Here is a 15,439-nt window from a genome sequence, read left to right as displayed (position 1 = left end):
TTAACTGCACTGCAGAGTGACACTTCATGCACTTCATTCCTCATTCTCTGGGAACACAGGAGTTTGACCTGATGTGCCAAAGACAGGGAAGCAAATGCACCATAACCAAAGTGGAATGCGATTCCACTAGGAGTATGCCAAACTGTACGTGTGTTTGTTTTTGGCTCAATGATTCAGAAAAACCAACCGGAATGTATCTCCAATTCTGTCGTGGAAATAGATGAAATTTTCACGGTCAACCATTAAGAGATCTCCACTGTTGAAATAGAGGTCTCCTTTCTTAAAGACATCTCTCAGTTTTTTCTTCTCTGTCTGAGCCTTTGCTCCAGCATAGCCACTAAATGGTGTAAGTTGTGTGATTTTGCAAACCAGAAGTCCAACTTCACCTAAAACAGAAGAAAATAAACTTATTTTATGTGCTAGAGGTCACATTTATATATCAGCCTTCTCTTAAAACTAATGCCATACAACCTGCTGGCAACAAACTGGCTGTAGGAAGTATCATTTTCCATGCATGTATACCTGTGAATTATATGTACATATGTATCACAGACACACATATATATACCACACACACATATACTGTACATTATTGTATATGGCCTAATTATTTTATTTTGATTTTTTTTTTTTGAGATGGAATCTTGCCCTGTTGCCCAGGCTGGAGTACAGTGGTGTAGTCTCAACCTCTGCCTCCCAGGGTCAAGGGATTCTCCTGCCTCAGCCTCCCAAGTAGCTAGGGTTACAGGTGTGTGCCATCATGTCCAGCTAATTTTTGTATTTTCAGTAGAGACAGGAGTTTGCCATGTTGGCCAGGCTGGTCTCGAACTCTTGATCTCAAATGATCAGTCCTCCTCAACCTCCCAAAGTGTTGGGATTACAGGCGTGAGCCACCACACCTGGCCTGTAATTCTTTTACTGCTAATCTTTTACTGAAAAATGATTTATGCACACTTACACAAACGCCCAGTAGTTAAAGCTTAAAGGTAAAGGCCACCTAAAACTATGGTTTTGCAACCACAATTACATATCCCTTCCCACAAAACATTACCTCATAAGCAAGAAGTTGTTAAGCTAGGTTTAAAACTAGAATTATGTTATATGTAGTGGTAAATTAGCACCTTTGGAATTCCTGTATATTGGAGGGTACTTAAATAAACCCCCCTTTTCCCCACTCTGATAAATTTTACCATGTGGCAATAATATGTTAGTCCTTAAAAGTCACTTGGTCAAGATAAGAAGGGGCACAGGTTGATTGAACAAAAGTCTACTGTACCTTTGGGAACTCTGATGCAATAACCATTTTCATCACGGACAGGTTCATCTTTCTCCACATCATATTTAATCAGGTCATAACTTATGATTTTCTAGCAAAATCAAAATGTATAATTTTGAGAATAAATCTTTTACAATTTTTCCCTTTTTAATTATGGTATAACGTAAAGTATATCTTAGGCGTACAGGTTGATGAAAATTTGCATTTGCATATACCCTTAAAACTGCCACCCAGAGAGAGACACAGAAAACATTTTCATTTCACCTAGAAAGTTTCCTCCTGCCCTTCTGTGACATCAACTACTATTGTGACTTATATTGCGGTCAATTCATCTTAAACCTCAAACAAGTGAAATGAATGTATACTTCTGTGTCTGCTTCTTTTACTCAATATGTCTATAATATTCATCCTTCCATGTTAGTGTTTTTTATGGCCATGCAATTTTCCCTTGTATACATATACCATGATTTATTTATCTATTTTCCTGTTAATGGGTACTTGGATTATTTCTAGTTTTGGCCTGTTATAAATAAAGCTGTTATGACATTCTTGTGTCTTTTGGTGGATGTATCACAAATGGGTTTTTAAAATCTTATGTAACCTTATATTAATATGACACTGTTAGATTTTTCACTTTTCTATGGAAATGTTCTCTAACATATTTTGAAATCAAAGGCATATTTCATGCCCATGACTATACAATTATTAAAACTCTATCATATTTAAAACATAATTCAATGCATAAGAATTTAATTTTCAGCAATTCAGTAAGAGCAATAATAAATATATTATTTTCCTTACTGGAAGAAAATGCAAATATGACAGTATTTGGATATAATTATTAGCCATGATTACTGTGTCTATTTCAAATTTATATTCAAGTCTATGTGATGAAGCAACCAATCATATGCTTTAGTATTAGCAGACAACTTCATTAAAAAAACAAGCGGCGTTTATGGTCAACAAATGTAGATCTTATTTGCAGGAATGTAAAAAATTTATAGGTGATAATAAATGTTCTTTTCCACATCAATTGCATGGGATCATCCAGTTTTTAAAGTTTTTTTTTTTTTTTTTTTTTTTTTTTAATGTGTTGCTTAAAGTAGAAAAACTGTCAATAAAACATAGCACTCAATGGATGAGAAAGTAAAGAATGGGTAATGCACAGCATTAGCTGACCCGCTCAGCAGCAGTTCCAGTGAGGTGTAGGAGATCGATTCTCAGTCTGCAGCAGCGCTGCCCAGGAATCTGCTGTGATGATGGAAATATTCTCTGTCTGCATTGCTCAATACTGTAGTCACTAACCACACGTGGCTATTCAGCACTGGAAATGTGGCTAGTGTGACTGAAGAACTAGATTTAAACTTTTATTAATATAACTTAAATTTAAGTAGTCACATGTAGCTAGTGGCTACTGTTCGGACAGTGCAGGTCTAGAGGACTGTGGAGGGACCTGTGTAGCGTAGGTGGAGCTGCTGTCATTGTTAGAGAGGGTCCTTGAACTTGGGAACACCTTGAGATTAGGCCAGAATATAAGAAATGAAGTGATTATCATCATTACGGTTAACAATTATTCAAGGCTATTAAATGACAAGCATTGGGCTATAACCTCTAAGGGCCTTTTCAAAAGTTATTTAATCCTTTCAACAATCCTTTTCCCTTATTGAGTGTGGGCTCAGCACTGGGTTCAATATTTTCTCTTGTTATCTCTGTTTTACAGATGATGAAATTGAGGCCTGAGGAACATACAGGACCTGCCCAAGGTCACTCAGCTAGATTATGGTGGCACTGAGATTTGCTCTCCAGAGCCAGGGCTCTTACACACATGAACTACTGTCCTCTGAACTCTGCTGGTCTGTCCCTGGGGACACAGGTTGAGTGGGAGTCCCGGTGCGGCTGTTTCATGGCCAGACGGGATGAGCGGTCCAGAGGCACAATGACCACAGTGACTTCTCAAGCCAGCAGAGGCTCAGCATTTACTGAACATTTCTGGGTATTTGCAGAATAGTTGGTTATCTGGAAGACTGACTGCTTGAGTACAAAAAAGACAACAGAGACCCACAAGCAATAAAATGACTGACAGGGAAAAGAGATGGCTATGTGAGCTGGTTTAAAAATAAGAAATATCTCGCCGGGCGTGGTGGCACATACCTGTAATCCCAGCACTTTGGGAGGCTGAGGCGGGCAGATCATGAGGTCAGGAGATCGAGACCATACTGGCTAACATGGTGAAACTCCGTCTCTACTAAAAAATACAAAAAACTAGCTGGGCTAGGTGGCAGGTGCCTGTAGTCCCAGCTACTTGGGAGGCTGAGGTAGGAGAATGGCGTGAACCCGGGAGGCGGAGCTTGCAGTGAGCGGAGATTGCGCCACTGCACTCCAGCCTGGGCAACCGAGCGAGACCCCATCTCAAAAAAACAAAAACAACAACAACAAAAAATAAATAAAAAATAATTATCTTTCTGGTGGAATTATTAGGTGGACATAAATGTTCACCAGATCCTAGCACCGAGATGCCTGGGCTCCACCTCAGAACAACTGAATCCAAAGCCTAGCAGGTGGGGCCTTGCATCTGTGCATATTAAAAAACTCCCCAGGTGATGGTGCTGCACGACACAAAGGGAAATACTAGGTTTCACAGTGTACATTAAGCTTATGGAACTTGTAACCTTCAGGTGTTTTATCACATACAAGTATAAATGGCATCAGGAAGACTTTGCCTAAGTTGCAGATGGCAAGGGCACAATGGATTGTTCTTAACAGAAGTTGAGATGTTTTTAATTGGAGGATCTGATGTTTTGAAGTCATCATCACAGAGAATGAGCAAAATCTCTCTTGGTAATAGGAATGGGCCATGGCTCTGATGCTACCTGACTTCTGATAACATCATCACAACTTGGCTTTTAAGAAGTCTCTGTATTCTGAAAACTGGCTACATATGCTCTCATTTTTCAATGTACTTACTTTCTGTAGGTAATTTACTCTTCCAACAGCACCGACTTTTCTCGTATAATTCATAAATCCAATATTGCCTTCAGTGGCAGCATAGAACTCATAGATGCATATGTCTCCAAATCTCTTGACAAATTGTCTCCACACATCTCCTCGTAAGCCATTGCCCAGTGCCAGTCTCACTTTATGATCACGGTCATTTGGCTTCTGTGGTAGGGGGAGAAGAAGACCAAACTGAAACATCTCTGGAGCCTATGCTTACATATTAATAATTGCCTTTATTTTGTATGTATTTAATTTATACTGACATTGCCTTTACTACATATTTATGTTGGTTATAAATGCCCCTTAGTGTCTGCCTTTTTCCTGCCATTCACACACAGTATTCCCTATTCCTTTAGCACAAGCAGTATGGTCTGATAGCTGGAACTATGATTTAATAACCAAAACATGTGAATTCTCCCATTTTGGTTTCTAAGGAGCCAGATGAGACAATCTGACAGAACCAGGTGATGCCAACATTTAATCCATATCCAATCTAAAGTTAGAAGGATGTGTATAAGGTGTTCATAGTTACAATAATGTAGATGTTCATAGTTTTCTTGATGGGGCTGGTGAACATTAGTGAATTTCCAGAAAGGAGGAGCCACATGGGAAGGATCTGTCAGAGATGGGGACAATCTCCTACCAGTGGGACCCTGAGCAGTGTCTAGGATTTTTATGACAATGAAGAAGAAAACAGGAAACACAGTCCAATGAGATACAGAAAGAGAGAGAGAGAGAGCACCATTTTCCACAAAGCCATTAAAGAGCAACAGTTGGAGCCTGTGGGAACTGGAGGGAAGAGTCTTGACCACGCCCTGCCGTGTTTAACAGGTAGACCCCAGCGTTCAGAAGACCAGGCAGAGCTGAACCGAGACAACAAAACTGTCCCAGTGGGATGGGGAGGGGAAGAGGAGGAGGAGGCCACCTCCCAGTTGCCTCAGGTGGCCTGCGAAGAATATGATTTGCTATAAATAAAGATCACAAAGGAAAGTCTGTTTTGGGTGTAAGGACTGAAAGGAGTCTCTCTGGTGTCAGCAAGAGAGGTGGGGCTATGACCAGGCTGCCTTCCATTCAACCATACTCATTTAGGAGACCCCACAAATATGTCCATGCCAATGATGGTTTTATTTATTTTGTTACTTTTAATTGTTAACAAAGACAGTCAAGTACAGTAGTGAGAAGAGGGGAAACAGTAGAACAAGAGGTTTGATCTATAACTGTGAACAATCAAGTGAGATAACTCACTACCTTCAGACCAGCCCGGTGATGGTTTTAATGATATCTTACGTTAACAATGTAATTTATGTCTTCCAGGAAATCACAGGCTGGTGGAAGAGACAAATAAAATAAATAGGAATAATTTTACCCCGTAAATTCTGTTACTCTATGACCTTTATTCTATCAGGATACAGAATGAAATGGGGTAAAAGTGCTAGGTCATTAGGGCTGTCCTCTCACATCAACTGTTAATTTCTTTGATAAAACAGCAATTGCTTAGAGCATTTTCTACATTATTTACTACAGTGTGAAATCACTGTGAAGTGGTCTTGGCATAAGAATTCCTCTCTGAAAAGAACTATAAGGGGGCGGGACTTTGGCATGGCAATTAAAAACCACACCAAGACAAACTCTGAATCGGTTTCCATGCAGGAGGAGCTAAGGGGCCAGGGAAGCAGAAAATATACATTCAATCTTTAAGTAGTTTGGCCAGAACATATGCGGCTCTTTGAGGAGTCCTAACCAGAGAGGCGGACTGATGCTGGTCACTGGTGAAAATGGACCCCTTGAGCAGTCATTCTGAGGGGGAAATGTGTCAAGAGAGACCAGGGCCCTCCACTGCCAGTGGCTCTTACCCAGGGTGTTTGGGAGAATTGCCTGAGAAGCCTTTTGAACCTGCATGAGACCTAGACATTCAGACTGAGTAGGAATCTATTTTCTCTCTCTCGCTCTCTCTCTTTTATTTTTTTGAGACAGGGTCTTGCTCTGTTGCCTTGGCTGGTGCAATTATGGCTTACTGCAGCCTTAACTCCAAGGCTCCTGCAATCCTCCTGCCTCAGCCTCATGAGTGGTTGGGACTACAGGTGCATGCTACCATGCCCGGCTAATTTATTTATTAATTTTGTAGAGATGAAGTTCTCACTATGTTGCCCAGGCTCATCTTGAACTTCTGGCCTCAAGCTATCCTCCTGCTTCGGCCCCCCAAAGTGTTGGAATTATAGGCATGAGTCACTGTGCCCAGCCAGAATCTGTTCTCTTCCGGTCCCTAGGTCACTGACTCTACTCCGCTTTATAATTACCAAGCTCCCGTAAGTCGGGAGATCGTATGTCTGGTTTGCCAGGGCAAGCCCTGGCTATACGTGTCCTGGAATGCTGGTTATCTTTCACTACCTTCACTCTCAAGTGTCCCTGTCTGGCTAATGAATTGTAGGGTCACCCTGCCCACAAGGCACTATCCTCCTCCATAAGGACTGTCAGTATTCAGAGACCACCCACTCCTACTGCTGTCCCAAGGATAAAACATCACACATGTTTGAAGACTTGCTTTTGCTTAAAGAAAATCACCTGAGCTGGGTGCTCACCTGCTCCAGGCTTGCATGAGAAGCTCCAAAGCAGCATTCCCGCATGTAGACCCAAGGTCTGACTTATCCCACATGCAGCCCACCAGCAGCCCTTCTCTTACCCACTTATTTCCTTGTCTATTGGATGGTGATCACCTATCTCCCTCATTAAATGGCAAACTCGTTCGAGGCCAAATGTACATGTATCTCTATGTCATCCCCAGTGCCTGGACCTGTGATTTGCATATGGCATAATCCTGGCAGTAAAATAAATAATCTCTACCAGGAAACCTCACTCCCTGTTCAATAACTAGTGGCCGGGTCAGGGCAGGGCTTAGGGTGCAGGAGGCCACAGACACCCTGGGTGTGTGGGAAGCTGACCAGCCAGCCTCACAGGTGCAGCTGTCACCTGCCAGTGGCAGGTAGCTGAGCTCATAATCATAACACCATGGGCTCAGTTTTCATCATCCAGCTGGAGAATCTTATTACATCAGCAAAAAGGATTAAGGCTGGAAATGTTTGTGGGCACAAATGGGAGATCCTGGAGCCTTCTAAGATGTCTGGTTCTCACCTAAGCTTCTGCTCACCAGTGGCTGAAAGAGTATGACTCAAGTTTTCCTTTCCCATAGGGGGAACAGTGTTCCTCCATCACCAAAGCCACTCCTCAGAGGAACTGATTTCTAGATCAAGGGTCACCAGCTTATTTTTTTTTTTGTTAGAACAACTCAGCAAAATAAAATTCCTGTTTATTGTTGGACAACATTGTTTCACACATACATCAAACAAACAAAAAAAACTTCTTCTTCACGTTAGAGCTAAGGTGAAACATGCAAACACACCTGGGGGACTAAATCCACACTGGGACTGAATAACTGATGAAGAGCAAGAGGTCAGATGTCCAGAGAGGAATGAAGGGTGCCAGGTAATTAGAACAGGCAGAAAGCTTCTATTGAGGGTTTTTCCGTGGGTCAGGCAGTTGACCTGTTTCTAAAGAACCCTATGAAAGGTGATAGCTAATGAAAGTATTTGCCTCATATTACAATTGAGGAAATGGAGACTCAGAAAGCTTAAAATAATTTTCCCAGGATCACAAAGGTAGTAAAACGGTTGCTCCGAGATTCAAATCTGAATCAATGTGACTTCAGAGATCTTTTCCTTATGTTTTTTAAAGCCCTGCACTTGAGGGGGCATCCACTGTGCTGCCCCTCCTTAGTCATGCCCACCAATAAATCCCATTCCCCCCCAAAAAAAGAAAAAAGGAAAAAAAGCAACAAAGAGCGTGTGCCACACACATACTGTAAGATAAGAATCAAATAGTCCTGAAAGACCCTTAAATGAACAATGGTGTATTCACACCATCTACCTGTTCCCCCCCTTTACCTCCAGTTTACCACCCAGAGGCAGACACTTAACTCTTGTAGCTGCTTCTTGCTATCTGCATATTTCTAAATTAAATGCGTATACTTCTTTCTCTTGTTTCATCAATTGCAGATTTCCTATTGTGGTAGATGAGGATTCAGTTCTTTCCTATTCTCTCTTCCATTTTTCCAGTATCACAATTTTTGGTTAAATCAATATTCAGTGCTCACATTATTCTGCCCATAATACAACACTGAGGAGCCAAGTAATATGCTATGAACACATTTTCATTTTTCCTGGAATTAATTGCCTTTCTGCCCATTTGCTTCATTTCCTTAGTTTCTATTGGTAAGTTTCCCCTTATCCTCCAGTAGCCTCTAAAATTTTCCTCATGGTGAAATCTGTCTGCTGATCGAATTTCCTATTTTCTATTACGCTTCTTTGTCTCCTTTGCTCCAATCTGGACTGGTTATTTTCGAAGCCTGGGGGGTCCCTTTGTCTCTCTTTCCTGGATCCTGTGTTTTCCTCTGTTTTTTCATTCTCCTGTTTGGATGGAATATTTTCTTTAGTAACTTCCCAAAGGGGAGTATGTACATAGTAAGTTTATTTTATTTATTTTATTTTTGTGTGGAGACTTGGAATATCTGAATATTGTATACCTGAGTGATGATTTGGCTGGATACAGAATTCTAGATGGGCAATAATTTGTATCTAGAATTTTGAATGCACCACTCCTTTGTTTTTCAGCTTGCAGTGTTGCTACTGACAAGTCAAACTTTCACTATCTTTTTTTGGTAGTCTTAAATTTCATCATGGCACACTTTCTTTTTCCTCCACTAATTTTATTGGGTACTCCATTGGTCCTTTCAGTCTGTCCAGCCCTCGGATGTTTTCCTGTGTTATTTCTTTGATCATTTCCTCCTCTGCACTTTTTCTATTCTCTTTTCCTGATTTCCAATTAAATATATATGGGACCTCTTTGATTGGTCTCTAATTTTTCTATCTACTCTCCCTTTATGCCCATCAATTTATCTTTTTAACTTTCTGTAAGATTTCTCAACTTTATCTTCCAACCTTTCTATGAACTGAAGATTTTTAAACATCATTTTAATTTTCAAGTCTGATTCTTTTTTTCTTGTAAAACAGTACACTATTCTTGTTTTATGGATACAATATCTTCTCCAGTCTCTCTGAGGATATTAATGACACATTAAAAACATTTCTTTTTTTTTTTGAAACAGAGTCTCGCCCTGTCACTCAGGCTGGAGTGCAATGGCACGATCTTGACTCAATGCAACCTCCGCCTCCCGGGTTCAAATGATTCTCCTGTCTCAGCCTCCCCAGTAGCTGGGATTACAGGCGCCCATGACTGTGCCCAGCTAATTTTTGTATTTTTAGTAGAGATGGGGTTTCACCATGTTGGCCAGGCTGGTCTTTAACTTCTGACCTCGTGATCTGCCTGCCTTAGCCTCCCAAAGTGCTGGTATTACAGGCGTGAGCCACCGTGCCTGGCCTCTTCTGTTTTTTGAATTGATGCTTCTTTTCTTTTGATGATCCTTCCTGTAGGAGGCTTTCCTCAGGTGCTTGGTGATTCTTCATGTTTGTTCAGATTTAAGAGTAAGGCAACAGAAAGATGATTGGGCAGTTCTGTGGGGGCGGGGCGAGGGGGCTACTGCTAGGTGGGCTGCACTGCTGGTTGAAGCAATAAGCCCATGTCCAATGTCTTTTCTGGGAAAGTTTAGTTCTTCCTAAGAATTACACTCCTTCAATATCCTCCCTGCAAGCATAAACTGGCTACTGGAGTTCCAATATCTGTGCAGGGGAAAGGAGCTGGGGAGGGTCTCCCTGGTTAGTATGCAGATATTTTCTTAATCTCTGTTTTCAGTGCCTCATCCCTGCTCTCCTCTGTTCTTGGGGTCCTTCAGTCACAGCTTCATTAGCTCTCCAGGGAAAAATCCTCCTGTGTCCCACACAGTGGGAGAGGGGAATAGCAGGTCCAGCTACTTCCTATACAGATTCTATTTATTTATTTTTATTTTTCCATAAGTTATTTGGGGTACAGGTGATATTTGGTTATATAAGTAAGTTCTTCAGTGGTGATTTGTGAGATTTTGGTGCACTCATCACCCAAGCAGTATACACTGCACCATATTTGTAGTCTTTTATCCCTCGTCCCCCTCCCGCGCTTCCCCCAAGTCCCCAAAATTCATTGTATCATTCTCATGCCTTTGTGTCCTCATAGCTTAGCTCCCACATATCAGTGAGAACATACGATGTTTGGTTTTCCATTCCTGAGTTACTTCACTTAGAATAATAGTCTCCAGTCTTATCCAGGTCACTGTAAATACTGTTAATTCATTCCTTTTTATGGCTGCGTAGTATTCCATTGTATATATGTGAATTGCGCTGCTATAAAAATGCATGTACAAGTATCTTTTTTGAATAATGACTTCTTTTCCTCTGGGTAGATACTCAGTAAGTGGGATTGCTGGATCAAATGGTAGACCTACTTTTAGTTATTTAAGGAATCTCCATGCTGTTTTCCATAGTGGCTGTACTAGTTTACATTCCCACCAGTAGTGTAGAAGTGTCCCCTGTTCACTGCATCCATGCCAGCATCTACTGTTTTTTGATTTTTTGATGATGGCCATTCTTGAAGGAGTAAGGTGGTATCACATTGCAGTTTTGATTTGCATTTCCCTGATCATTAGTGATGTTGAGCATTTTTTCATATGTTTACTGGCCATTGGTATATCTTCTTTTGAGAACTGTCTATTCATGTTTTTAGCCCACTTTTTGATGGGATTGTTTGTTTTTTTCTTACTGATTTGAGTTCGTTGTAGATTCTGGATATTATTCCTTTGTCCGATATATAGATTGTGAAGATTTTCTCCCACTCCATGGGTTGTCTGTTTACTCTGCTGACTGTTCCTTTTGCTGTGCAAAAGTTCTTTAGTTTAATTAGGTCCTAACTATTTATCTTTGTTTTTATTGCATTTGCTTTTGGGTTCTTGGTCATGAAATCCTTGCCTAAGCCAATGTCTAGAAGGGTTTTCCAATGTTATATTCTATAATTTTTATAGTTTCAGGTGTCAGGTTTAAGTTCTTAATCCATCTTGAGTTGATTTTTGTATAAGGTGAGAGATGAGAATCCAGTTTTATTCTTCTACACATGGCTTGGCAATTATCTCAGCACCATTTGTTGAATAGGGTGTCCTTGGTCCCCTTTATGATTTTGTTTACTTTGCCAAAGATCAGTTGACTGTAAGTATTTAGCTTTATTGCTAGGTTCTCTATTCTGTGGCAATGGTTTACATGCCTGTTTTTATACCAGTACCATGCTGTTTTGGTGACTATGGCCTTATAGTATAGTTTGAAGTGGGGCAATGTAATGCCTCCAGATTTGTTCTTTTTGCTTAGTCTTGCTTTGGCTGTGCGGGCTCTTTTTTTGGTTCCATATGAATTTTAGAATTTTTTTCTAATTCTGTGAAGGATGATGATGGTATTTTGATGGGATTGCATTGAATTTGTAGATTGCTTTTGGCAATATGATCATTTTCACAATATTGATTCTACTCAGCCATGAGCATGGGATATGTTTCCATTTGTTTGTGTAGTTTATGATTACTTTCAGTAGTGTTTTGTAGTTTTATGTAGAGGCCTTTTGACTCCTTGAGTTAGGTATATTCTTAGGTATTTTATTTTTTTTTTGCAGCTATTGTAAAAGGGGTTGAGTTCTTGATTTGATTCTCTGCTTGGTCGCTGTTGGTGTTTAGAAGAGCTACTGATTTGTGTACATTAATTTTGTATCTGGAAACTATGCTGAATTCTTTTATCAGTCCTAGGAGCTTTCTAGAGAAGTCCTTAGAGTTTTCAAGGAAAATGATCATATCATCAGCAAGCAGTGACAGTTTGACTTCCTCTTTACTGATTTGGATGCCCTGTATTTCTTTCTCCTCTCTGATTGGTCTGGCTAGGACTTCCAGTACTATGTTAAAGAGGAGTGATGAGAGTGGGCATCCTTGTCTTGTTCCAGTTCTCAGGGGGAATGCTTTCAACTTTTCCCCATTCAGTATTTTGTTGGCAGTGGGTTTATCATAGATGGGTTTTATTACATTAAGGTATGTCCCTTGTATGCCGATTTTGCTGAGAGTTTTAATCACAAAGAGATACTGAATTTTGTTGAATGCTTTTTCTGCATCTATTGAGATGATCATGTGGTTTTTGTTTTACATTTTGTTTATGTGGTGTATCACATTTATTGACTTGTATATGTGAAACCATCCCTGCATCCCCGGCATGAAACCCACTTGATCATGGTGGATTATCTTTTTGATATGTTGTTAGATTTGGCTAGCTAGTATTCTGTTAAAGATTTTAGCATCTGTGTTCATCAAGCATATTGGTCTGTAGTTTTCTTTTTTGGTTACATCCTTTCTGGTTTTGGTGCTAGGGTGATTCTGGATCCATGGAATGAATTAGGGAGCATTCCTTCTTTCTCTATCTTGTGGAATAGTGTCAAAATAATTGGTACCAATTTTTCTTTGAATGTCTGGTAGAATACTGCTGTGAATCCATCTGGTCCTGGACTTTTTTTTGTCGGTAATTTTTAAATCACCATTTCAATCTTGCTGCTTGTTATTGGCCTTTTCCAGGTTATCTAATTATTCCTGATTTAAGCCAGGAGGGTTGTATTTTTCCAGGAATGTATCCATCTCTTCTAGATTTTCTATTTTAGGTGCATAAAAGTGTTCACAGTAGCCTTGAATTATCTTTTGTATTTCAGTGGTGTTAGTTGTAATATCTCCTGTTTTGTTTCTTAGTGAGGTTATTTGGATTTTTTCTTTTCTTTTCTTGGTTAATCTTACTAATGGTCTATCAATTTTATCTTTTCAAAGAACCAGCTTTTTTGTTTCATTTATCTTTTGTATTTTGTTTGTTTGTTTGTTTCAATTTCATTTAGTTCTGCTCTGATCTTGGTTATTTCCTTTCTTCTGCTGGGTTTGGGTTTCGTTTGTTCTTGTTTCTCTAATTCCTTGAGGTGTGACCTTAGATTGTCTGTTTGTGTTCTTCCAGTGTTTTTGTTACAGGTGTTTAGGGCTATGAACATTCCTCTTAGCACCGCCTTTGTTGTATCCCAGAGGTTTTAATAGGTTGTGTCATTACTGTCGTTCAGTTTGAAGAATTTTTTCATTTCCGTCTTATGTTTTTGACCCAATGCTCATTCAGGAGCAGGTTATTTAATTTCCCTGTATTTGCATGGTTTTGAAGGCTTCTTAGGAGTTAATTTCCAGTTTTATTTCACTGTGGTCTGAGAGAGTGCTTGATATAATTTCAATTTTCTTAAGTTTATTGAAGTTCATTTTATGGGCTACCATATGATCTATCTTGGTGAAAGTTAGAAAGTTATGTGCTGTTGAATAGAATGTGTGTTCTGTTGCTGTTGGATGAAATGTTCTGTATATATCTGTTAAGTCCATTTGTTCCAACGTATAGTTTAAATCCATTGTTTCTTTGTTGACTTTCTGTCTTGATGACCTGTCCAGTGTTGTCAGTGGAGTACTGAAGTCCCCCACTATTATTGTATTGCTATCTCATTTCTTAGGTCTATTAGTAATTGTTCTATAAATTTGGGAGCTCCAGTGCTAGGTGCATATACGTTTAGGATTGTGATATTTTCCTGTTGGACAAGGCCTTTTACCATTCTATACTTGTCCCTCCTTGTCTCTTTTAACCGCTGTTGCTTTAAAGTTTGTCTAAGAATAGCTTCCCCTGCTCGCTTTTCATGTCCTTTTGCATGAAATGCCTTTTTCTACTCCTTTACTTTATGTAAGTCCTTATGTGCTAGGTGAGTCTCCTGAAGGCAGCAGTTGGTTGGTGAGTTCTTAGCCATTCTGCAGTTCTGTATCTTTTAAGTGGGGCATTTAGGCCATTTACATTCAATGTTAGTATTGAAATGTGAGGTACTGTTCCTTTCATCATGCTCTTTGTTGCCTGTGAACTTTTGCTTTTTTTTGTTTGCTTTATAACTTGTATTTTTGTTTTATAGGTCTTGCGTGATTTATGCTTTAAAGAGGTTGTGTTATGATGTGTTTCCAGGATTTGTTTCAAGATTTAGAGCTCCTTTTAGCATGTCTTATAGTGGTGGCTTGGTAATGGCGAATTCTCTCAGCATTTGTTTGTCTGAAAACGACTATATCTTTCCTTCATATATGATGCTTAGTTCCGCTGGATACAAAATTCTTGGCTGACACTTGTTTTGTTTGAGGTGGCTGAAGATAGGGCCCCAAACCCTTCTAGCTTGTAGGGTTTCTGCTGATAAATCAGCGTTAATCTAATAGGTTTTCCTTTATAGCTTACCTGGTGCTTCTGTCTCACAGCTCTTAAGATTCTTTCCTTGGTCTTAACATTGGATAACCTGATGACAATGTGCCTAGGCAAAGATCTTTTTGTGATGAATTTCCCAGGTGTTCTTGTATTTGTATTTGTGCTTCTTGTATTTGTATGTCTAGGTCTAGCAAGACTGGAAAGTTTTCCTCAATTATTCACCCAAATATGTTTTTCAAGTGTTTAGAATTGTCTTCTTACTCAGGAACATCAAGTATTCTTAGGTTTGGTCATTTAATCCCAGACTTCTTGGAGGCTTTGTTCGTATTTCCTTATTATTTTTTCTTTGTCTTTATTTATTGGGTTAATTCAAAGACCTTGTCTTCGAGCTCTGAATTTCTTTCTTCTACTTGTTCAATTCTATTGCCAAGACTTTCCAGAGCATTTCGCATTTGTAAAAGTGTGTCCAAAGTTTCCTGAATTTTTGCTTGCTGTTTTCTTTAAGCTATCTATTTCCTTGAATATTTCTCCCTTCACTCTTGTAAAATTTTTTGGATTTCCTTGCATTGGGCTTCGTATTTCTCTGGTTCCTCCCTGATTAGCTTAATAACTAACCTCCTGAATTTTTTTTCAGGCAAATCAGGGATTTCTTCTTGGTTTGGATTCATTGCTGGTGAACTAGTGTGATCTTTTGGGGATGTTGACGAGCCTTGGTTTGTCATATTACCAGGGCTGGTTTTCTGATTCCTTCTCATTTGGGTAGGCTCCGTCAGATGGAAGGTCTAGGGCTAAAGCGTGTTGTCCAGAATTTTGTCCCATGGGGTATTCCTTTGATGTAGTACTCTCCCCCTTTTCCTACTGATGTGGTTCCTGTGAGCTAAACTGCAGTGATTGTTGTCTCTCTTCTGGGTCTAGCCATCCA

At 39.8% G+C, this 15,439-nt stretch overlaps 1 protein-coding gene across 1 annotated transcript in view; it reads right to left on the bottom strand.

Moving 5' to 3' along the window:
* SLC27A2 (solute carrier family 27 member 2) overlaps positions 1–15,439 on the bottom strand; it is a 53,540-nt gene that overhangs the window by 8,997 nt on the left and 29,104 nt on the right. The window contains exons 5-7 of the mRNA XM_017896206.1: positions 4,241–4,435; positions 1,277–1,367; positions 188–386 (exon numbers count right to left, since the gene is read on the bottom strand). Of these exons, the coding sequence (XP_017751695.1) occupies positions 188–386; positions 1,277–1,367; positions 4,241–4,435 (485 nt within the window). The remainder of the gene's footprint in view (positions 1–187; positions 387–1,276; positions 1,368–4,240; positions 4,436–15,439) is intronic.

The sequence above is a fragment of the Rhinopithecus bieti genome, unplaced genomic scaffold, assembly GCF_001698545.2.
Source record: "Rhinopithecus bieti isolate Rb0 unplaced genomic scaffold, ASM169854v2 scaffold_27781, whole genome shotgun sequence".
Taxonomy (NCBI): domain Eukaryota; kingdom Metazoa; phylum Chordata; class Mammalia; order Primates; family Cercopithecidae; genus Rhinopithecus; species Rhinopithecus bieti.
The sequence above is the reverse complement of the archived record's forward strand: the minus strand, read 5'-3'. Positions and strand labels throughout refer to the sequence as shown.